The sequence below is a fragment of the Carassius gibelio genome, chromosome A18 (genome assembly GCF_023724105.1).
Source record: "Carassius gibelio isolate Cgi1373 ecotype wild population from Czech Republic chromosome A18, carGib1.2-hapl.c, whole genome shotgun sequence".
NCBI lineage: Eukaryota > Metazoa > Chordata > Actinopteri > Cypriniformes > Cyprinidae > Carassius > Carassius gibelio.
Genome location: NC_068388.1, coordinates 6,263,012 through 6,288,583, shown reverse-complemented (window position 1 = coordinate 6,288,583; position 25,572 = coordinate 6,263,012). Strand labels below are relative to the sequence as shown.

The 25,572-nt window shown below is 35.9% G+C and overlaps 1 protein-coding gene across 2 annotated transcripts in view; it reads left to right on the top strand.

Moving 5' to 3' along the window:
• LOC127933841 (UPF0606 protein KIAA1549) overlaps positions 1 to 14,560 on the top strand; it is a 39,385-nt gene extending 24,825 nt beyond the window's left edge. For both annotated transcript variants that reach the window (XM_052530853.1, XM_052530855.1), the window contains 11 exons: positions 536 to 720; positions 5,954 to 6,159; positions 7,351 to 7,487; positions 9,319 to 9,524; positions 9,706 to 9,935; positions 10,146 to 10,290; positions 11,031 to 11,354; positions 12,523 to 12,575; positions 12,764 to 12,909; positions 13,033 to 13,145; positions 13,454 to 14,560. In XM_052530853.1, the coding sequence (XP_052386813.1) occupies positions 536 to 720; positions 5,954 to 6,159; positions 7,351 to 7,487; positions 9,319 to 9,524; positions 9,706 to 9,935; positions 10,146 to 10,290; positions 11,031 to 11,354; positions 12,523 to 12,575; positions 12,764 to 12,909; positions 13,033 to 13,145; positions 13,454 to 13,618 (1,910 nt within the window). In that variant the 3' untranslated portion in view covers positions 13,619 to 14,560. The remainder of the gene's footprint in view (positions 1 to 535; positions 721 to 5,953; positions 6,160 to 7,350; positions 7,488 to 9,318; positions 9,525 to 9,705; positions 9,936 to 10,145; positions 10,291 to 11,030; positions 11,355 to 12,522; positions 12,576 to 12,763; positions 12,910 to 13,032; positions 13,146 to 13,453) is intronic.
• The last annotated feature ends 11,012 nt before the right edge of the window (positions 14,561 to 25,572 follow it).

The following is a 25,572-nucleotide window of genomic DNA, read 5'->3' as shown; positions in this document are numbered from 1 at the left end:
TAATTTAGAAACACTGACTGTTAAAATTTTTCATTTTAAAGAAATGAATATTTTATTTAGTAAGTATACATTATAGTAAAGAGGTACAATGTTGTGAGATTAAAATGTATCATGGGTTTCCACAAAAATTTATATAGCACAACTGATATTAATAAAATGTATTATATCACAAAATTTAAAATGGCACATCTGTTTTCAACATTGATAATAATAAAGATCATGTGACACTGAAGACAGGAGTAATGACTGCTGAAAGTTCAGCTTTACAGTCACAGGAATTTTATTTATTTTAAATATTTTCAAATAGAAAACAGTTATTTTAAATATGTACAAATATTTCACAATAGTACTCTTTTTACTGTATTTTTGGGCAATTAAAAAAAGCCATGATGAGCATAAGGGACTTTTCGTGAATCTTTCTTTATCACAAGTGAAATATTGAAGATGTTTTTTTTTTGTGTGTTTTTTTAAAGTAGTGTACAATATTGTGCTTTGACACAGATATTTATACTTCTTTACCCTTGTGTATGTTCAGCTGTGGAAAAACAGACCTCACCTTCCTCAGACACAGAGAAGACCAACACGTGGATCATCGTAGGGGTGGTGGTCCCCGTGGTGGTGGTCGTCATTATAATAACTATCCTGTACTGGAAACTCTGTCGCACTGACAAACTGGAATTCCAGCCAGACAGCATGAGCACCGTCCAACAAAGACAGAAGGTAAGAGACCGAAAATGCTGTGCAATGACTCAAATTTAATGAAATGTATTCTGGGATCCTGAAGCGCTGTTTCTCATGAGATTTCTTCTTTCTTTCTAATGTAATGTTTTGTTTCGTTTTCTTGTCTGCTGATGTGTCCGTGATATTGCTAATCAGTCGGTGGGCTCCTGTGAGTCTAAGCTGCTTATCTCGTCTCGCACAGAGTGATTTAAATGACTCTGTAGCGGCATGCTTGCCAACTTTGAAAGATCAGAATTAGAGGATGTGTTTTTTAGTTGGCCATCCACTAATCTACCTATTTACACTCCTGGCATTGGGAAGGCTGATTCATTTAGCCAATCAGTTCGTACTTTAGACAGTTGATTTCAGTGATGCAATTCAGTCTTTCGTTAAGTCATGAATCAACCGTTCCCAGAAGTCACTGCATCAGTTTTGTAGTGAAATAAATGTTTATCTATTCTATCTTATGTTTATCTCTAACTGATTTTTCCAGTATTTTTATGGGTTGTGTCTATGCATGAGCTAAGCTACATATTTTCAAAATTGACTAATGAGTGGGTTTTCGCAACGACTCGTCAGTCTTAAGAAAGTGTAATTAGGGTTGAAGAGATGTAATGCAGTGGCCAAAGTTTTAAAAAATATATATAAATTTCATACTTTAATTTGCCCATATATTGATACTATGGAAATCAATGGCTACCAATATTATTCCAAAGATCTAAATATGTGTTCCATAAGAAATTCATATAAGTTTAAGTTAATTTCATCCTATTGAATCCTCTTTAAAGCACTACTTCAGCATCACGCTACCTTGTCTTTGCAGTGACATGTGTTTAGACAAGTCTTTCTACTGATGTTGTCAGTACTATAACCAGACTTGTCATGCACAAGCACATTCACTTGCAGAGTCCCAGCAGTAATGAAGTCTAATGCTCAGCTGGCTGTTGGGTTAATGCTCAGCAGTGATGTTCTTATCCAGAGCAGCGCCCGCTGGTCCTCTCAGTCTGAACTCCTTGATTTAACTACACTCGTATGAGGAGCACATAGCCATTACATACTCCATATCTGCCCTTAATGGCACACTCACAATCCTCAAGAACAAATCCTTCTTAGTCCTTCAGTGAGGTCCTCTAGTTTGATCAGTTTAAATCATTAAATGGCCTGCTTTTCACTTTATTTCTCATGCTCTTTTTGAATTTGACACATAAAGGGATAGTTAACCAAAAAATGCTATTTCTGCAATTTATCCACCCCCAAGTGGAACACAAATTACTATATTTTTATATATATATATATAGACATAGACGGTTTCATCGGGCGCACGCACCTGGCCCTAAGTTAACCTCCGGTCTGTGTTGTGTATATCGGTCTGGCTGTGGTGCCTTCTACAAATGCAGTTGTGCTGTGGTATGTGTTTCCCATACATTTATTTATTTTTGGAGACTCGCCACGATTTTAAAACTGATCGATTTTCATAAAGGATTCGATGAAAAAACGTGAGTAACGTTACGTACTGCATGTTTAATAATAATAATTCCTCACATTTATATGTTTAAATATCAAAATAACGCAGCGTTTGTGAGCGTAGCTCTGCTTTGTTTACAGCTGTTACTGGGGAAACCACTATTTCTCGCACTTTATGCATCTCTGCCCGGAAATAATTAATTTGCATTTTCATTAAGTTCACCTGATTTACGCAGCAGACATGTTTTGTTTGTTATCAAAAAAATATCTACTATAGAGGCACTTGGCTGTTGTTATTGATTCTATGTGGAAGTCTACCGGAAGTTAAGTCAGGGCCATAAAAGCGTGCATGCGCAGTAACATTTGTTTATATTGTTGCGTTGAAACCGTCTATATTTATACATACATATATATATATATATATATATATATATATATATATACATTTTCCTTTTTCTAAATCTAGTCTGGTTTGCATCCTACAGTTCTTCATAAGAAAATAAGTCATGCAGATTTGTAAACGAATACAGAATTTTTATTTAATGTGAAATATCCCTGTTTTGCTGTTTGCAACACATTGGAGCCAGTTTAGAGTTTCTCTCTCTTTTTTTCTCTCCATCTCTATCTCTATACTTCGTTCTTTATCTAACACACATCCAATCACATCTAAACACTCTCCCTTTCCCATGCTTGAACAGTCCATCTCCTCATTACAGAAATCCATACCAGTTATCCAGAGTTCAGTGACTCCTGTCAAGAGCAAAGATCTTGTAGAGAGTAAGTAGTGATGAGGAGGAGGAGGAGGAAGAGAGGAGACAGAAGAAGGTAGAGGAGATGTAGTGTACTCTATACTGTAGAATAGTCCTCCAGTTAGTCCCCACACGGAAAGTACGAGATTCCTCTTCCTCTTTGAACCTGTTACAGTACCAGTCACCATCAGCGTCATCTGTTTGGACCATTTTGTAGTTCTCTTTACTGCTCACCAAAGCTGAGTTTATTTGATACAATAAGAACAGTAATATACAGGTGATTTAATATTACAGTTTGAAATAACTGTTTTCTATTTAAATACATTACATTATTCCTCTGATTAGCAGTCATAAGTCCATGTTTCAGCAACACGTCTTTCAGAAATCATTCTAATGTCCTGATTTGGTGCTCAATAAATATTTCTTAATATTATCATTGGTAAAAACAGATGTGCTAAGAACAGTATTTAATTTTTGTAACATAAATGTCTTTACTGTCACTTTAGATTAATTCAGTGTGTCGTTGCTGAAATAAGTATTAGTTTCTTATAAAAAAAAAAAAAAAAGAAGTACTGACTTCAAACCTTTGAATGGTGCTTTAGTTAATTATCAGTTGTTTGCTGCCTCCTCAAGTACAAAGAATCATTATATTCCTTATGATTCTCATCCCTTAATGTGTTTGTAGTACCATCAAAAATAATGTGTAATTTAGGGATGTAAAAATTTACTCAACACACGAATCGATTCACGGTTCTGATTTCATGATTCGATTCAATTTATGATTATAATTTAAGACAAATTATAAATTAAATGTTTACTTTTATTATTGCTTGGAAAAAATTCTGAACGTTTCTTTGTGAAGTTGAAATATATCAACACTATATAATACTAAGTAGCACTTGCATATCATTGCTCTTTTGTTGGTTTTGATTGCTTATGTTGTCCTCAGTCGCTTTGGATAAAAGTGTCTGCTAAATGACAAATTAATGTTAATGTAAATAACAAAACTAAATTGAAATTTCGCATCAAGCCCCAAATCAAATAAATAACACAAAATAAATCTCTTCATATAAACAAAATAAGGCTTTGTTCTTTGTTCAGGTAGCCACTGCATTTTAATCATGATCCAAACAAACATGCAACATGAAGTTTTTAATCTAAATCAGATTGTATAATTTAAAAATTTGAAGGTATAACAGAATGGTTTGACTTCGTTTTGTGAAACTATACATAAAAATATCTGCATGAAACAATAACAGCAGTCAAGCTGAACGAGACACAGATTCACTTTCTGCCAGCAGGTGGCGCTTAAAGCGTTTCCTTGGTTTCACTGTAAACAAAGACATGCATTCATATAAACTTCTACCCCAGTTGAATCGCGATTTGTTTAGCATCTCAACCCATTTGAATCATCGCAAATTTGAATCGATTTTCAACCGGTTCCCGGGTAAACATTCCTAGAGTGAATACAGTCCATATCAACATGTCAGTCACTGGTTGGAATCTGACTTGATGGGAGCGCAAGCAACTTTTTACTAAAACCCTCATCCAAATCAGAAACCTGTAAGAAGCATAAGAAAAAGGAAAGTATTGAGGGAATTAGAGGAAGAGCAGGAGAAAGAAGAAAATGCCAAAGAAAAACCCAAGAAAGCTATAAAGAAGCCTTTGTCATACAGTTTGAGAAGGCCTGAGGTATCTGTACAGTACAGTATGAATAGCAGTGCAGTGATGTACTGTATGTTCTAGAATGCAGCAGTTTGTCCTATATACAGTATTTCTTGCTAATTATATCCCTTTATGACAATAATAACTAGCAATAAAAAATAAATTAAAAAAATGTTATCGCAACACAACAGATGCATGTATTTGAATGTGTCAATAATAATCTCTCTCTCTTTGGTCTAAGCCTGTACAGCTTTGACTGTGTTGTGGCCTAGATTTTGTTACAGCAGCAATACAGGCCAACAGGTACGAGATAAGAGCTTTCATTATCACAAACAGAATTTGTCTTAACAGCTTTGTTTGCATTTGAAAGGGAATGTGAATGGAAACAGAAATAGATGTACTCCCAGAAGATGAGCATATTTCTGTGAATCCGTCTCTATTGTACCGGTACACATACAGCACGACACAAAAGAACCCAGCTTATCCATTTTTCATAAATGTCTGTGTTTTCTGGCAATATATGAAACACAGAATTAAATCTGATCCGCTGTGACCCTCTGCACAGTTTTTGATCTGGAAAATTATAAAACAAATCCTGTAATCGTTTATTGACCCTCAAGTCTATACTATTTTAATTTTTCTTTGAACACAAAGTGTTTTTTTCACAATGTCCACAAAGTACGTGGATGGTGTTTTTGTGTTTACTCCTATCATAAAAGGAGCCCCTATGACTGGCGAACAAACTTTCTGATGTCTTTGTGTGATAAACCGACAGATATTATTTATAATTAATCTTCCCCCTGCATTTGGGATGTGAACTGCTGTGACTAGATAATTGAGTCCGAATGAATCACTGAGATTTGAATCTGACTCTGAGGTAAACTGAAACAACCACTGGCCGCTGCTAGCCTTTGAAAAAGCCAGTGTTAATAAGCTTTATATGCTGTTGTGTTTGTTTGGTTCATTTAATCTTCCATAGTGCGACAGACAGACAAGCTATTACTGCCTGTCTAGCTGGTTTGGCCTGTGGTGAAAGTGCAATGCATCCATTTTCAGTGCTCACTCTTCACAGTGTATCTTTGACAGTCAGTTACTGTCCTCTTGCTCAATTTATTCTTATGACACTGTGTCAATCTGTTGATTATAGAAGTTTATATTGTCTACATGCCTCGTGTAGATGCGCATTGACCTGATTCTGTCGAGTGTTTGTGAGCGGTTTTAAATTAACCTTTAGTTATTAAACTTTCCTCCCTCACTTCCCTTTGCAGTCCCTCAATTACCTTCACAAACATCGCTCCTCTTTAATTTTGATTCTCCAAATGAACGTTTTCCTCTCTCTGGGGGGTGGTCTTTAGCTGCAGACGCCCAGCGTGAAGGGTTTCGACTTTGCCAAACTGCACATGGGCCAGCACAGTAAGGATGATCTCCTGGTCATCCAGGAGCCGTTGCCACTTCCTGTGTCCGTCAAGGAACAGAGTCCAGCTGAGAACGCAGAGGTGCCCACACCAAAGTCCAAAGCCTCCTCCAAAGCTTCCCGCAATGGCCAGCGGTGCAGGGGCCAGTAAGTCTGATAAATGTTTCTTTGATATTCAAGATCAAATTTTAAAACACAACTGAGTTTTTTTGTAACCATTTACAATGAGGATCTATCCGTTAACATCATTAATTGACTACGCTGGTTAAAATTAACTAGTAAAAATGAACACTACGTTTACAACGTTTTTCATTTTTGGTCGATTTCATTTGTTATACATTTTAAAAATTATATTAGTTAACATTAGTTAACTACATTTCATTAAAATGACTTAACAATGAAAAATATACATCTACAGCATTTATTAATCTTATTTGTTTGTTTTTTATTTTTTTCACTTTTTCAACTTATTTTTAACATTTTTTAAAAGTTAATCTATTTAACATTAGCTAACTACATGAGTAAACATGAACCATCAACAAACAATGCATATACAGTATTAATATATCTATTGGTTTATTATTGATTTATTGATGTTCATTTAATTTTACTTAATTAAACTCATTAAAACCAGTTTATCATTTGTTTAGTTAATATTTAGTTAAATGCATTATAAATGCAAACAATGGAAATGTTATTTTTATTAATTAACTAACACATTAACAAATGTTAATTAATGCTCGAAGATAAAGTATTGCTCGTTGTTAGTTCATGTTAACTAATAAATTAACTGAAGGTACCCTGTTGTAAGGTTTTACCTGTTTTAAATCACAAACAATTATAAAAAAAAAAAACAATCCACCTAAAATAACAAACTGGTTCTATTTTGCATTTTGCTGCAATAACCTATTATTAAAATACCTTGTTAATTTATTTAAAGGCAGGAGTGTAGCTAAGAGTGAAGCGACTGCTGATCAATAGGAAGCTTTTTAGAAGGATTACATCTCACACTCTAATCAATAGAATGGTCTTAGGGATGAAATTACAGCAGATCTCATGTCTTGTAAATATTACAAGTACCTGAAACCTTGTTACAAATAGACAGAAGATATGTAATTCTTATATATTCCATGCTGCTTAAATGGAATAATCCATGTGTCTGGAGTGTATTTGAAATACATAAATAAATATAGATTGAAAATAAAATAAAACAAAAATAAGTTAATACAAAAATTCACATTTTTGTGTATATGCATTAGTAGTAACACTACTAATAAGAATGTTTTTATAGCATGCATTAGAATTTTATACGATTTTTTTGTTGTGTCTTTTGCTTAGGATTTCTCCATCAGAGGGCGACTCCATAGGCAGTGATCCACCCAGCGACAGAGGATCACCTGAGGAGGGCATTAGACCCGTTGGTCTGCCCATCGATCCAAAGCAACCACATAAACCAGCCATCAATGGATTAAATGGTAAGTTTGCACACATTTTGACTGTGGCAATACAGTCATGGATTGATATTGCGATTCTTTTCCTCATACTATTGAATTGCATAGAGATTGAATCTGGTCCCATGTATTTTATCCCATGGAGGACTGGGAGTGCTACAAATAATAAATCTACTTAGTTAATAATAATAATAATAATATAATTTTTATGAGGTAGTCGTTTATTTTTACTTTTTACTTAATGTTTAAAAATATAGTTAAATGTAACAATAAAAAGTGTTTTAGTGCTTACTAAAGCTATTAGAAATATTTGTTGTTATTTGAAATAAAGTTGAAAGCAAAATAAAATATAAATATTAGAGGACAAGCTTAAAAAATTTTTTATTTTTTATTTTTACCTAACAAAATGTAATTACACGGTTTATGTGTAGGGGCAACCAATGAAATTTTGACTGAAAATTAAGACACGCACCTTTTTTGTTTTGTTTGTTTGTTGACTGCCAAGAAAGGTAAATGATTCCTTGGTTTTATTAAGTAGCAGTCCTACTCCTCCATAATAGCCAGTGGAAGAAGAATATGTGATGTAAGATTGACAGAAAGAGGAAAGCAATAAAACCTGTCTTTGAGCTGAAGATTTGTGGCTCTTCCTCTTAGTTTCCTCTCTGGTCAGCCCAGCCCCATTCATCCTCCCTAGTTTGTGAGGAATGACTAACCTTTGTCTTTTTGCTCTTGGCTGCTTGTTTTTTTTCCCACTCTCTTGCTCTCTTTGCCTTTATCTCTCTCTGTGTGTGTTTCTCACCAGTGCCTGTGGTGATGACCCTCTCTCAACACTCATTTCTGCTTTACCAGACTCAATAGGCTACTGTCTGACTAGCCAAGAAATTACAAGGAATTCAGTCGTAGCACCTCACATTCTCTCTCCCTGTCTGATAACTTTTCCCTTTCGAAAATCCTTTTCATCCCCCTCTTCTCATGATTACATTCCAGTGAAAACTGTGTTTTCCGAGATAAAAAAATCACTCAAACATGCTTTTACATATAACTGATGCTATATTCCATCTCAATATTACATCACTTATCATTTAACTTTTTCTCTCTCTCCTTTACACTCCCTCCCTCAATCCACTCATCCATGTGTTACTGGCCCACAGGCAAGAATAGAATTAGTAAGAGTGGCGCTAATTTGTGCAGTAGCATTCGATTTCATAGTTCTTATTTTTCATGTTCACATTTTTCTTTAACGTCATCTTGCTGAATTTTTTAAAATTCCAAAAACCCCAGACTGTTATAAAAAGAAGAGGGGATGCCACACAGTTGTAAACATGGTCTGTCCCAACTTTTTTGAGATGTGTTGATGCCATGAAACTTATTTTTCCCTTAAAATGATACATTTTCTCAGTTTAAACATTTGATATGTCATCTATGTTGTATTCTGAATAAAATATTGAAATTTGAAACTTCCACATCATTGCATTCTGTTGTTATTCACAATTTGTACAGTGTCCCAACTGTTCTGGAATCGGGTTTGTATATTTTAAAATGTATTTCTGTGATGGCAAAGCTGAATTTTCAGCAGCTGTTACTCCAGTCACATGATCGTTCAGAAATCAATCTAGTGTTGTGATTTGGTTGGTGTTTTCAATGTTTAATACAGTTGTGCTGTTTAATGTTATTGTGGAAACCATAATACCAAGAGAACATAATTTATTTGAAATTGGAATCTTTTGATAATTTTAATGCATACTTGCTGAATAAAAGTATTAATTTCTTTAAAAACAAATTTACTGACCACAAACTTTTGAATAGCCAAGTTGCACTTGTGAAGTATGACACTTTGTTATGTTTGTTCCTGTAGGTCCACCCCCAATGAATGGCATGGATGAGTCCTTATCTTCAGCCTCCATTTTTGAGCATGTGGACAGAATGTCCCGCCCAACTGACGGCCCTAAACGCCCTCCTAATAAACTCCAGCTCATCGCAATGCAGCCAATGCTGCCCCTGCCCTTAGCCAGCCCTACAGCCAATGACAGAGCAGCAGAGAATGCCAAGCTCAACAAAGAGGTATCCTTCACCACATCTAATCCACATTCATTTCATATGGCATCTCCTTAGTGACCTATTTCAAACGGCAAGGTCCCTGTGATTTATGAATTTGATTCACTGTGTTTAAAAGCTCAATCATCAATAATCAATATGTGCTTCTCAATGACTCGAAAATCATTGACTGTTCTTTTTCTTCCAGATCCAGGTGGCTTTAAGGCACAAGTCTGAGATCGAGCACCATCGCAATAAGATCCGTCTGAGGGCCAAAAGGAAAGGCCATTATGACTTCCCCGCTATGGATGATCTCATCGATGGTCTTGGCGACCCCAAAGACCAGGACCGAATCTACCAGAGGGCCCAGATGCAGATTGACAAGATACTTGATCCAGATATTCATATGCCCTCACTGTACACCGAGCCCAAGAAAAGGTACAACTGATAATTAGACTAGTCCTCAACACAGAATTAAGGCCTGTTGTCACCAATTCTGTATTTTCTACACAAAGTCATGCCCAAATGAATCTCTTAAATATCATACTGTTATGTTCTAGAACTGTTCCATGGGGGAAAATAACTATAGATCAGGAAGGTTTTCATTTAACTTTGAACATTTAAAGCTCAAAAGTGTGTGTTTTGCAGCAACAGAGAGAAGCGTTCTCCTAAACAGAGAAGGAAACAACAGATGAGCGGTGAACTGACAGATGCTGACCGAGATAGACTCATAACACCGGACAGCGATGGGACATACAGGAAATACCCAGGAGTCAATAACATTGCATATGTGGTCAGTGTCCTGAAGTGATCTGTATCATTTTTCTTTCTCACTACACTGTTATTTTGACTGTGTAATCAACTCCACACTGTTTCTTCCCATTCTGTATATATATTTGTAATTCAAAAGATTTTGTAATCAGCTCCATGTAGTGAATTAGCTAGTGCCAATTTCCTACATTTTTGACAACACTACAATTTTTAAATTTGGGTTTAATAAGATTTGACCAATAAAAATTGATAATTACATTTATTTTATTAAGCAAGGATTTAAGGTCTCAGTGTAGATTTGTTACAAAAGATTTCTATGTCAAATAAATGCTTTTGAAATTTATACATAGAAGAGAAAAGGTATAGCTTTTTCCATATTGTTTTTCCACATTTGTCATATTGTTTTTCAATATAGCAAAAACAAAAAAAAAATGTTTCTTCAAACATTAAATCAGCATATAAGAAGGATTTCTGAAAGATCATGTGACACTAAAGACTGGTACAAATGTAGCTTTGCCAGCAGAGGAATAAATTACATTTTAAAATATATTTAGGTAGAAACAAGCTTATATTAAATTAATCTTGTGTGTGTGTGTGTATATATATATATATATATATATATATATATATATATATATATATATATATATATATATATATATATATATATATATATATATATAATATTTCATATCTTACTCAGTTTTACTCAATGAGTAAATCCAGCCTTATTGAGCATATATATTTGTTTTTATTTTGCAGTCAGACCCAGACCAGGGTCCCGAGCATCATAGCCCGTCCCCGTCGGATGATGTGTTCCACAGTCCGATTTCTCCTCCTGGCTACCCTCCTCCACCACCCCCCTACCTGCCTCCTCAGCCGTCTATAGAGGAGGCCCGGCAGCAAATGCACTCTCTACTGGACAATGCATTTGCCCTCGTATCACCTTCATCTCAGGGCAGCACAGCTGGCAACACTCTGCCTGGGGTTGGGCTTAACCCTGGACCCCCACCTGCCTCGAGCCCACCGTCCCGTGGCCAGCGACCTTGGGGGCCAGGATACCTGCCCTTGAATCCCTACACAGGGGTAAGGACAATCTGCTGGGCTTGGGTATAGAGATTTAAACAAACTGTTGATGCTAAGCATTTGGCATGTGATTAAAAAAGCACATGATGGAAGCTGATGTATTACTATTTTCTTTATACAGTCCATCACTTAAATTATCATTTACTTAATATTAAATAATTTAAATAATTCATAAAAGTATTTATTTTGGCTTCACAGTATTATAATTTACATTATGAATAGTGCTTTTGCTGAAGATTACTCACAACAGTGTTATTAAATTATTAGTGTTTTTGAAGATTAACCTAAAGTGAGCATATGATGTCACACAAAAAAATTATCTAAAAATACCAGAAATGAACATACACAATTAAAATTATCATTATATTAGTCTATATGATTAATTTAAAAAAATCTATAATATTGGCTGGTAACCATTATGGTTCAATCACAACTCAAAGCACAGTTTAGCTGAAATGCTAAGTGTATTGACATCACAACTATGTGCATTTTAATATATGACCCTCCATATTTACATATCAATGTTTAAGCATGCATAAAGCATGTATAAATCTATTTATTCAATCCAGAGTGCACTTGTGATTTCTGGTTATGGTGGTTGGATTCAATCAGTTGATTTATTGATTTTGTTATAAATGTGTTTTGATGTGTGTGTTACCGTGCTAGAGTGATTTTAAGCAAACTGGATGCACTGGAATCACAACAGAGGAAGACAGACTTGGGGTTTTCCACAGATTGACAATAAACTATCCAGAATGGTATTTCTGTCAGATAGAGGTTATTTTCACGGAAGGGAAAAAGGGGATTGCAAAGTCCAACTGAGGCAAAATACGAACTGTCTAACAACTCAAAGGTCGATTTAAGAATCAAGATGGAGCATTAAATGGTCCATCGCTGTCCATGCCATTTTAAAGAAACACGGTTCTTAAAATGTGGCATTCCCTACACGGCTATTTAAGAGCTTTTCTGTTTTCTGGGTCACTGGGTTTATTTAGGCTGATAGATAGAAAAGCTTCGGTTGTGGTGCTGCACACAGCTGCTAATGTATGTTTCAGACTTAGCAATGTATTATATTAAGCCTTTAATGCATTAAAGTCCAATGGACATGCCAAGAATTATCAACATGTCTTAAGCTCAACGACAGCATGTTTGTGTGTATTTCTTTCAGAGATATGCTGAATTAGGTCTGCCACCTTCCAGTGTGCAAGGTTTACCACATCGGTGAGTATATTGAGTCTGATCGGGAAGTTTTGTGTGATCTTTGGGAACTGTGAGCAATGCTGCCAATCATATTTCATTCCTCACTTGTAGCATAGACAGCTTGAATGTACTGGGAGAGATGACGTTTTTTGTTAGAGTACAGTGTGGTCTGCTAATAGCTGGAGTTTGACGTCTTTGTATCTCAACAGACAGGGTTTAGAGTCCAGCTATATCCCATCAGGGGAGGCCCTTCCTGTTGACCAGCTACGGCCAGAGTCACTTTATGTTGGTCGAGGGGGAATCACAGATGAGTTGCCCTCTTCCACAAGGCCACGGCCTGTAGGTGGAACTACAGGTATGAGTGTAAAGGTTTTACTGTAAATAAAGTGCAGATATCAACTGTGATATCAAGTTTTGTATATATACAACATGATGCAATGTAAAGTATATTTTATGCAGTATGCATGTCGGTTCACAGGTGCCCAGCTACATCATTTAACCCACGCTGGTCTGACGGGTCGTGGAGGTGGCGGGTTAAGCTGGAGCCCGTATCATGAGGACGACTACAAGCTTGCTAACCACAGGGAGCCTGTAAGTCTGAAATACTCTCTTACTTCAATTTAATCGAACAAATAATGGAAAACAGAATTTTCTTTACACTTTTGAAATTGGTTTTTAGACTCGTATATTGCAAACATAAAGCTCCATCCTCAGTCCAATCAAATGCAACATAAAGTGCAGAATATGTCTTCTTCAAACTCTTACTTCCATAGCTTCTTCTGTAACACATAAGGGACTAAGGAACACAACTCACTATTAACTAGCTGCTTATTAGTATGCATATTACTGGCAGTTTATAAGAACACATTAATACCTTATTCTGTATGACCATATTTTAGATCCCTGCCCACCTGGACTCTCTCGGCCTTGGCTACGCTCCCTCCGATCCCCCCGTGGAGCCATCCCCTCCCAACCACTCTTCGGCCTCGCTCATCAAAGCCATCCGAGAGGAACTGATGCGCCTCTCCCAGAAACAGGCAGCGGTACCCAGCTACCACAGCTGAGACCTGCCCCCTGAAGAACCATCAGGCAAAAACTGCACCACACTGCACTGTACTTCCCATGGAAGTGGCTTTTTTGAGAGGAAGATGACTGTACGTCATGTAGCTTCTGCTGCCTCCTGGTGGCAGAGAGCATTAGGACAGGAAGAGTAGACCATTATCCTTTATTCCCATATTCCTCAAGTTGTTCTTAACAAAAGCGCAGTCCTGAGACTGATGAATAAAGTTTTTTACCATCTTTTCAGGCGACTACAATTTGGTAGCAACTGCTCTATACAGACCGGGGTAACATAGCTAAAATATGGCTGCCACACATTCCTTTGGTCTTCTGTTAGAGGTGTGTGTGTGTGTGTTTTCACATTGTGTTGTTTCTTTGCTGTGTACACTGCCTTAACATTTGAATACTTTTATATCTTGCACTGGCTCTTGTAGATTCTCATCACTGAAAATTGAACTGCTTTTAGTACCTTAAATTAATCTCTCTGATCTACAAAAGCTGACTCTTTTATATCAGTTCAGGGCCATCAAGCACACATTGCCTTCACAATTCAGTATTGTCTTATACTTTAGAGTCCGGTAATAGTATTTGAAGTAGAGATGTTTTCCACCTTCATATGCCTTTATTTTATTTGGCATGTACAGGAGAGCTGGACATGCAGCTGTGTTATTATGTTCAGTGCATTGAAAGACACTGTTAACATCAAAGAAATGTTGCAGGTTCATCACTACTTGACAGATTGTAAACAAATAAAAATGTGTTTCTTAGTAATGCCCTTACAATACATTACAAAAATGGACTGGTGGTCCATGTAGGATTCCAGGTTGCCCAAAGTTGATTGGCTAATTTAAAAGAAAATAAATCAATAAAATGATTGAATAAAAAGTTAAATAACATAAATTAAATAACAAAATTATTATAAAAGACATACATATATATATATATATATATATATATATATATATATGTATGTATACATACGCACAAACAAACACACACATACATTCATACATAAATACATACATACATTCATTATTTTAGTGGATTTTTTTTTTAGGATTCCTTCATGAATAGAAAGTTCAAAAGATAGCATTTATTTGAAATATATATTTTTTTTAACATTATAAATGTCTACTATACACCTTCACATTCAACCAAATACATAATACATACTTGCTGAATAAAAAGTATTAAGTTCTTTAAAAAAAAAAAAAAAGTTTTTTAAACTTACTGACCCCAAACGTTTGAATGGTTGCATATTTCAGTATACAGGGTAGAACTGTTTGTTTTTTTAAACTGTTGTTTTTAACTGTTGGAAATTGATTTGAGGCAGTTTGTGGTCTCCCGTAGCTGTAGGTTGTTGGGTAATCTGCGCATTTTATTTTACTGAAGAAGTTTGACAATAATTCCAATAGAATTTCACTTCAGCAAAAGCAAGCAAGTGCACATTTTGGCTTTTAAATCCATCTGGAATGCCTTGCCTCATTTTAAGTGCATTACTGTGAACATGTTTTTATGTTTTACAAACTGAGAGACGAGTCAAAATGATTGTCTGTGGTAATCAACAGTATCTTACAGATGCTGGACAGCGTCTGCATATAGAGTGTAACTCATATTGATCCCAGAACATTTCTTAAACTGTTCATTTTCAAATACATCTTTCTCAAAAACAGAAATCATAAGTACTTTGAGTATTACCACTGTGTAAATGGTATTGCAATTTGGATTATTTAAGTGTTGATTAAGGTCAGGCTTATGTCTCAGAAAAGTTAATTTCCTTTGTCCAACTGTATTTTATGGCCATGAAGTGCTCATCATTTCATAGCAGAAAGTGTTTTTTTATTTTTATAAATATAATTATTAATATTCCAGGATGCACTATTTCTCATTAAACTGCTGTTGATCAAATGGGTACAGTATATATTTCTCTTTCTTCATGCTTTTGATGTGTAAGAAAAGCATAAAACTTTAGTATTATAGACTTGCTAAAACACTGATCCCTTTGGCTGTACTTTATTTCATGCTGAAATTATGTTCTTGCCTTTGTGCTAAAACTATTTTTGTGTTGATTTTGCAAACATGAGCACCATTTGCTCTAAGAAAAAGGACTCTTCTGTTACTTTGTCATTTGAATTACCCTTGTTTATTTGTTGAAATCTTTATACAGTCTATGGTTGGAATAAGTTTTTAAAGATTTTTTTTGTTATGTTTGTATCATTGGAACGACCTTGACCTGTAGTAAAAAATCTACTGGTTCTTTATTTAAGTGACAATTAAAAATGATTACCTTATGGTTGACTGTTGTTTGCCTTATTAAACTCTACTAAGTTACAGATACTGAAAGCTGATACCTAATTGGTAAGTCTGCATGTTTAAATCAAATTACTTAAAGGGATACTCCACCCAAAAATGTCCACCCACCTAAACTCCTTACCCCCATGTCGTTCCAAACCTGTAAAAGCTTCGTTCATCTTCGGAACACAATTGAAGATATTTTTGATGAAAACCAGGAGGCTTAAGACTGTCCCATAGACTGCCTAATAAATAACAGTGTCAAGGTCCAGAAAAGTATAAAAGACGTCATCAGAATAGTCCATCTGTCGTCAGTGGTTCAACTGTAACGTTACGAAGCGACAACATTTTTTTTTTACATGTACAGTGTAAAACCAATAGATGGCGCCAAATGCTTGTCTTAAAGGGTTCGTTTATACCCAGAAGTGGCCCATTGACTTCTTTTTCTTACAGAGAAAGAAAAGACGAAAAAAAAAACTTTTTTGGAATGAAATGAAGGGTGAGTAAATGATGACAGCTTACATGACAGTTTACATTTGTGAGGAAACTATCCCTTTTAATATAAATAATACAAATTTTCTCACATTTGTTCTTGATGTCCTTATTATGAAAATATGAAATGTTACATATTTTCAACCATCCATAATTTTATTCAACTTACTTTTGTGTATTTTTTATATAAATGTGCATATAAAAAGATTTTTTGAAATGGTGTCTTTTTTCCATGCACTAATAATAACTACCCATGGAAAAACTGTTATATGATCATCAGACAAACCAAAATAACTCCAGGCTTTTTTTTATAAATATATATTATGCAGGTGTAAATAACCAGGCTTTCTCTGAAAATTCCACCCATCTGCACAGCCTGTCCTTTAAAAATACACATAAAAGCATTGTTATTAAGTCATATTAACTTCCCATCACGATTCAGACGCTCAGACTCCCTGAGCTCATGTTTCTCTGGTGCACATATGGTACCTCGGCTCCTCGTGGAGTGGAAACTGCAGTCCTGTTTACATTCTCAAACAAAAGAGCTCATCAATGTTTCAGTGGCTCTGCATTGTTCAATTTGTCCACCTTGTGTAATGTGGCAACCTAGGGCTAATATTTGCCTTGTCAAATGCGGACATATTTTCAGACAAGTCTATATTTACTCCCAAACGGGTAATGCATATGTATTAATATGGCTGTCTACCTGCCTTTTTATTATATGATCTCATTTTCAGTATTTTTTTTTTTTTTATTATTATTATTATTTTTGTAGTTTTACACTTGCATGGCTATCCAGCAGTTTTTAGCAGTTAATTGTACTGAATGTGTACTTACAGTGTACTTCAAATCTTAAAACTTATTTAAAATATTTAATATTAAAGAAATTAAAGGCCAGTAGGCCACTTTCATGAAAATGGGTATGATGGGTAACATTTGTAATAATTTCAAATAAAAAAGTTTTACTTTAATATATTTTGTTGTGCTTTGAAGAAGTTACTAACATACTCAAGCACTTGTAAAGTTCTTTTTAAGTCACTACACTATTTGATATTACATTTAAAGTAAAAAATATTTAAAATGCACTAAATTGCAACTTCATTGTTACAAATATATATAAATACATGCCGTGGGAGTTTCAATAGAAATTGTGTTGAAGTATATTTTACCTTAGCCCTACCATACTGTATGCAATAAATTCATCAGTGCACTTTAACCACATTTCAAAGACGATAGTAGTAATTCTGATATTAAATATAAAGATGAACATAAATCTTACTTAAGTGTGTCAAAAAAAAACCTTTTTTCCAGTTGCTTTTGTTCAGTCCAGTGATCAGTTCTGATGTCTCTGATAACGCTTTCTCACTCTTTTGCTCCTTGCCTTAAACTGCCACAACTGAGTTTCACTAAAAGCCTATCAGTTACTGAGACCCTGAAACCCAACTCCTCCACTTGGCACACTGGGATGCTCGAGGACAATGCCACAGGCCCTTGGCAGGGGGAGTACCTGCTCAGGTAACCTGACACACAGACACCCCCACCAAACCCATCGCTAGCAAAGCCCCAAGCCTCACATTCATCCTCAGAGAGAGCATGTTACGAGGAAGGACTAGTGCAGAGTAGACTCAAGTGAATTCTGCACGTTTTTAGTTGATAATTTGACAGGGATGTGTTTGGAAGTTTCCTAGATGCATTCATGGAGAACGTTATTGGAGCTAGACTGGCTTATGTTGCTCTGAAAAACATGTTGAGCCTATGAGTACAACTTAATCGCTTGCGGGAAGGTCTCCGGAGGTCAATACTTCTTGGATGTTTTCACGTGAAAACATGGAAAACCATCAAACTGTGATGGTATCCTGAAACGGTTTAGTGTATTGGGATCTCATCCATAAACTGAAGCTTCATCATCTCATTGGACACTTGTATCATCTAGCGTGATGCATGGGTTCCCATGCTCAGTGCTACAGTACTGTTTCGGTGGTCCTCCAGATGTTTCTGCTGATTCTGCTCCATACCTGGACCCGGAAATCTCCAAAACTGGACCAGATAGGGCCATGGGCCTGGCTGTTCTCACTCAGCCTGGTCCAATAAACCCAGTGCGGACTGACAGCCAGCCTTCATTTAGCTGTGTCTCCGTCCAGATGAAGACTAATGGGACTGACTCCAAAACCAAAAAACTGGACACAGAGAACCAGGACACACTTCATTCGTATCCAACCTCAGAAGGGCTCTCAGAAGAAGACGATGCCCAGGATAAGAGCCCTGTTGTGGACACAAAACGGCCACATATTCCTCGTCCATCTATCATCAGGCCACAAAAGGTAAGAACAGTGTATTACTAGGATTTGCACTCAAACTTTAACTTGTATGGATGCCACAGAAAAAAAGGTTATTGCAACTTTTTATAACAAAGTTGTAACTTTTTCCTCACTGTTTTAAGTTTACATCTCACAAGTCTTTTTTTTTTTTTTTGAGCTCATATTAACTCATAATTCTGACTTTTTCACAATTCTGAGTTTATAATTCTAATATTTTGGCTTTTAGAAATAAAATCTGAATTATGAGTCAACACTTTTCACACTCTTGACTAAAAAAAGTTGTAAAAGTAGATGAATTGGGACAAACTATAAATCTGAATACAGATGCCTAAAAGCTAATATGGACTGATTTCATTAAGGTCTTTATCAGGATGTGTGAATGTTTAGACAAGTCATTTAGCACAAGTCAAACTGGTTGCACTTTAGCTCTTGTACTTAAGCTAAAGTTCTAAATGACCAAACTAACATTGTCTGAGTTATTAAATCAGATGATCACCTTAAATAACCACTAACCATTTTTGCTTGATATGTTTAAAAGAATTAAGGCTTTTCAGTTGGCTTGGCATTTTAAGTTTAACGTAATTGTAACTTCCTGGAAAGGTTAGGACTAGCCTAACCTGCTATTGAGATTTATTGAGGTCTCAGTCCATGAACAAGACTTAAAGGCTACTCATTAGCAATGCTGTGAAACGTATGTGAGTGCGTGTTTCTGACTTCTAATGCAATGTTTTGCTAATTAAAGCATAGTCTCACTATGAATGCATTTTCTGATTCTAACAGACAAATTATTAATATAATTTCAACAGAAGGACAGTCATCACTCAATGCAAAGTAATATTTTGAAGAATGTCAGGGACCAAACAACAAAATATTTCAAGGTTTTCAAAACATACACTCACCTAAAGGATTCTTAGGAACACCTGTTCAATTTCTCATTAATGCAATTATCTAATCAACCAATCACATTGCAGTTGCTTCAATGCATTTAGGTGTGTGGTGCTGGTCAAGACAATCTCCTGAACTCCAAATTGAATGTCAGAATGGGAAAGAAAGGAAACTTGAGCGTGGAATGGTTGTTGGTGCCAGACGGGCCGGTCTGAGTATTTCACAATCTGCTCCGTACTGGGATTTTCACGCACAACCATTTCTAGGGTTTACAAAGAATGATGTGAAAAGAGAAAAACATCCGGTATGCGGCAGTCCTGTGGGCGAAAATGCCTTGTTGATGCTAGAGGTCAGAGGTGAATGGGCCGACTGATTCAAGCTGATAGAAGAGCAATTTCGACTGAAATAACCACTCGTTACAACTGAGGTATGCAGCAAAGCATTTGTGAAGCCACAACATGCACAACCTTGAGGCGGATGGGCTACAACAGCAGAAAACCCCACCGGGTTCCAATCATCTCCACTACAAATAGGAAAAAGAGGTTACAATTTGCACAAGCTCACCAAAATTGGAGAGTTGAAGACTGGAAAAATGTTGCCTGGTCTTATGAGTCTCGATTTCTGTTGAGACATTCAGATGGTAGAGTCAGAATTTGGCGTAAACAGAATGAGAACATGGATCCATCATGCCTTGTTACCACTCTGCAGGCTGCTGGTGGTGGTGTAATGGTGTGGGGGCTGTTTTATTAGCACACTTTAGGCCCCTTAGTGCCAATTGGGCATTGTTTAAATGCCATGGCCTACCTGAGCATTGTTTCTGACCACCTCTGGCTACTTCAAGCAGGATAATGCACCATGTCACAAAGCTTGAATCATTTCAAATTGGTTTCTTGAACATGACAATGAGTTCACTGTACTAAAATGGCCCCCACAGTCACCAGATCTCAACCCAATAGAGCATCTTTGGGATGTGGTGGAATGGGAGCTTCGTGTCCTGGATGTGCGTCCCACAAATCTCCATCAACTGCAAGATGCTATCCTATCAATATGGGCCAACATCTCTAAAGAATGCTTTCAGCACCTTGTTGAATCAATGCCATGTAGAATTAAGGCAGTTCTGAAGGCGAAAGGGGGTCAAACACAGTATTAGTCTGGTGTTCCTAATAATCCTTTAGGTGAGTGTAATTCAAATGGTCCTTTTTTATGTTCCATAAAAGAAACAAAATCCATCATGATAGTGTTGATTTGGGACTATAAATAATGGACTTTTCCCCTGTCTGCTGTCTTTGTGCTATGTGTTTTGCTATGTGTCCATGAGCAAAGATGGCAGCCTTAAAACCATGTACTTCCAGAATGGCATGGCATTGAGATGCATGTGAATGCTAATGGATAGCTCTCTCCAGGTATTGTAGAGCTCCATGAATGCTTCTTGTCCCACGTCATCACTGCCCATAAATCCAGTATCCTGTCTCTCCCTGAGGAAGATCTATCTTCCTTGTGTTATTAAATCAGTCTGTCCTCCACATACCCTGCTGTGTCAGGGTCAAGAGATTCTTCCCATTCTTTGTGTTTGTTAAATATAAGGCTTCTCTAAATGCACACACAAACTCTCAAATGGTATTGTAGTAGCAGCCAGTGCTGACGAGAGCGCTCATGGTGAAGTAATATGTTAGTATAAGACACCTGGCACCCAGAAAGAAAGGTCAGTTACGGTCTTGAGTTCAAATGCAGTGAAAATGTGTGTACTGTCAATTAAAGAGAAGTGGGGATGGATGCCATTCAAGGGCTATCACTTTTCAACAGGAGCCTCTAACTGCTCCATATGTGTATGAGTGTGCTCATGAAACATGATTCAGAGATAAAACCATGCTACAACTATCAAGTTTTCAAGCTCTGTATACTTTGTGCATCAAATAATAGCCATGAAGTGACTATTATATAACCCCCTAACTGAATATTTTTTGTGTGTGTGTTTGTTTCATATGCACATAAGCCTATATATCAAATTTAGTTTCTTTGTTTTTTTAGATTATATGTACAAATGCACTCCTAATTAATATTCTGACTAAAATGTAAATGTTGCTAATGTGTATTCAGTGGTTGCAAATGATTTACTCAATAATTATGGCACGTTCCTCTTTAATGCTGATTAATGAGGTTTTCTAACCAGTTTTATATGGATTTATTTTATTTGTATTTATTTATTTTATTTAATCTGCTAAAGTTTAATATTTTCAGTTAGAAGTCTGTTCAAATCATTACCCACATGAGCGATAATAATAGTGATGCGACTTGCAAACCGGAAACATGAACCACAGAAATATTATCAAAAACTTGAAATTGGCCCCAGTATTTGAAAAGAAACCTGAGTGTATGTGAGTGTGCAAGATGTTTTGTGATGTTCAGAGGAAAATCCAGATGACTTCAACCACACCTCCTATATCTACAGGAAAAAGGAAAAGCACGTTGAACAAGGGGAAACCTGTGTGTGTGTGTGTGTGTGTGTGTGTGTGTGTGTGTGTGTGTGTGTGCATGTGTGCAATGGCTTGTGTATGAACTTCTGAGAGCCAGTTTCTAGAGTTTTGTTGACAACATATGTGTTTGGCAATCCTCTGCAAATATTGAAGTGTTGTCATGAGGATGACATGTAGAAAGTAATATTTTTGATTTAATATTAAGGTACATCAACTGTAAAATAAATATATATATATATATATATGATTGAGATTACATTATTACATTAAAAATGAATAAGAATTGACAGTTTTGGAAGAGACAATAAATTAGATTTTTAAAATAAAGATCTGAACACAAATAAAAATCACAAATGATATACTTTTAATATGTTTAAAATCTCAGCAATGAGATGAAACTGAGAGAAATTTTTGTTGAGAGGCTCCTGTATTAATTTTGTAGCTGTTAACAATTTTTTTGTTTTTATATCAAATAAGGAAAAATTATGATGCAAAATATATTTTAATGAAACATAAATTCAATCTACTAAACTGTGATGGAGCAACCTCTGAGTAATAAAATATTGTTTATATTTATATTATGGAACCCTTTTTTTTTTTTTTGCATATATCCAAAACGACTGTACATTTTAAAATAAAGGTTTTTATTATTATCCATGGTTCCTTGAAGAACCTTTAACATCCCTAAAACCACTATTTCAAAATTGGACAAGTTTTCTTTATAGTGTAAAAAAGGTAATTTAGATTATTAAAATATTCTTCCCACTAAGAAAAAAAAGTGGTTCTTTTAGGGACTGTTCACTGAAAAGTACTGAAAATGTATCTATGGCATTGCTGTGAAACACCCTTTTGGAATCTTTATTTTTAAGTGTAATCAAAAATGCACATTTCATCAGTTCATGCATTCGCTGGGAATCGAACCCATGACCTTGGTGTACTGTTCGAGCGACAGGAATGTTACATTTGTAGCATTTACATACACATTCATTTAAATGCTATCCACGTTTTCTAGTATATTTGTTATGTAAAATTATACAGCAAGTCACTCTGGAATTCAGGTTTCCTTCTTAATTCTGGAAGTTCTAGTGCTATTTTTTTCATGAAAAGGGTCATGACCTCTAGCAGGAATGTAGGATTTTTTTAGGTCTTCAGGGGACTGTTATTTTAGTCCTGTGATTTTCATCTCACTCAGGGTCACAACATTAAAATGATGTGTTCAAAGCAGATTGATTGACATTGTCCTTTTTTCCCTGTGTGTTCTGGAAATAGGAACACCAAATCCAGGACAGCCTGCCAGTCAGAACAGATTATGTTGAGCCAGAGGATGGACCGTTATCAGGTACAGAAAACACACATACACACACTCCAAGGACAGCGAAGGATGGACAGTTATCAGAAAAACCACACAGGTTACCTCTGCTCCTTTTCCTCTCAGAGTTGGAGATTTGGAGAGGAAATCTATTCAAGTACACAGTGGAAAAAGCAGTTCTGCTGCCTTTGTGGAAAATATAATCACATTGAATCATGGCCTTGAATTCTGGGCTATCTGCAGCATGATGCTTTAAGTGCTGACCGAGGCTGCTGCTCGGTCAGGGACCTTTAATAAACAAGGGGAAACTCATTTTTATTTCTTCTTCAGTGTCTCATTATGGCTGGCCTGTGAGAGGATGTTTTAAGGACACATGGCAGCGTAGCAAGACGTTTAGTCTGTCTGAGTGCTGTCTGGAACTCAAACATTGCATCAATTGTAACTCACATAACTCCACTTTTGATTTCATGGGGTTTTCCACAGAAATGTTTGTAGATTTTAAGTCAATTCTGAGGATTCTTTTAGCTCAGTTCTAATATGTTGTGTGTGTTTGTCTTGCCAAACTGCAGGGAACAAAAGTGAAGCATTCACGCATATATCTGTCCCATCCATCTTCACAGATCTTGCAATGTAGACATTTGTGACTTTCCAAAGACCTGATTAACACTCATCAGTGATTGATAGAAAACAAGCAAGTGACACACTCCATTTATGTATGTTTTTTTCTCAGTATGGAGTGTTTGTGTGAGCAGTGTTGGACGAAGCTCACAAATCAAGTACGAGTATTTTTCGTACTAGTCTTACCTGAGTATAAGTCGCATCAGTTCAAAAATACGTCATGACGAGGAAAAAACATATATAAGTCGCACTGGACTATAAGTCGCATTTATTTAGACCCAAGAACAAAGAGAAAACATTACCGTCTACAGCCGCGAGAGGGCGCTATATGCCGCTTAGTGTAGACTACAGGAGCACTGTGCAGCATAAATGGCAGTATAGAGCGCCCTCTCCCGGCTGTAGACAGTAATGTTTTCTATTAGTTCATTTCTCTTGGTTCATGTAAAATTAAATTTGATAAATAAGTCGCACCTGACTATAAGTCGCAGGACCAGCCAAACTATGAAAAAAGTGTGACTTATAGTCCGGAAAATACTGTACTTGAATAAAATTACAGATACCTATAATAAAATATTACTCCAGTAAAATTAAAAGAACTCCTTTTTCAATTTTACTCAAGTGAAAGTACAAAAGTACAACATTTTTTAATGTACTTAAGTAAAAAAAATATATTTAGCAATTTTATATAGGCTACATAATTTAATTTTATATTAGCACATATTTATTATAATCCTACTGCTCAAAATACCTGGGATTTCCCCAAAATAACCACTATATGGAGTCAAGATATATTTCTGTTGGTGATATGGACTATGCTGATGAGAGTAATGTTCACTGTGAAGCTTACACTGTGATATACCTGAGAGAAAACATATTTAACCATCTGATTTTCACCAGTAAGAAAAAAAGTGTCTTAAAGTTTGTTGTTTTGCAGAACATCACAGTTATATATGAAATGAGAATAAGGCCTGAAGTTAGGAAGAAGATTTTATGGAAAATATAATTATATTTTCATAATGATTTTTTTCCTTCTCAAACCTTGTCTGTGGTGTAAAAACACACCTGGCCAAATGCCCCCAGAGGGCATCACTTCTCACTTTGATAATTACTGCATTTACCATGTTCTGAGCATCACATCCTTTCTTTTTCCACCAGATTTACAGCTGCATCTCAATAAATTAGAATATCATGGAAAAGTTCATTTACTTCAGTAATTCACCTCAAATTGTGAAACTCATGTATTAAATAAAATTAATGCAGACAGACTGACGTAGTTCAAGCCTTTGGTTCTTTTCATTGTGATGATTTTGGCTCACATTTAACAAAAACCCACCAATTCAATCTCAATAAATTAGAAAAATTCATAATAATACAAAAAAAAAAAAAACATTACTGTACATGTACTCAATACTTGGTAGGGGCTCCTTTTGCCTTAATTACTGCCTCAGTTCTGCGTGGCATGGAGGTGATCAGTTTGTGGCACTGCTGAGGTGGAAGGTATCTTTTACAGTGGCCTTCAGCTCATCTGCATTTTTTGGTCTCTTGTTTCTCATCTTCCTCTTGACAATAAC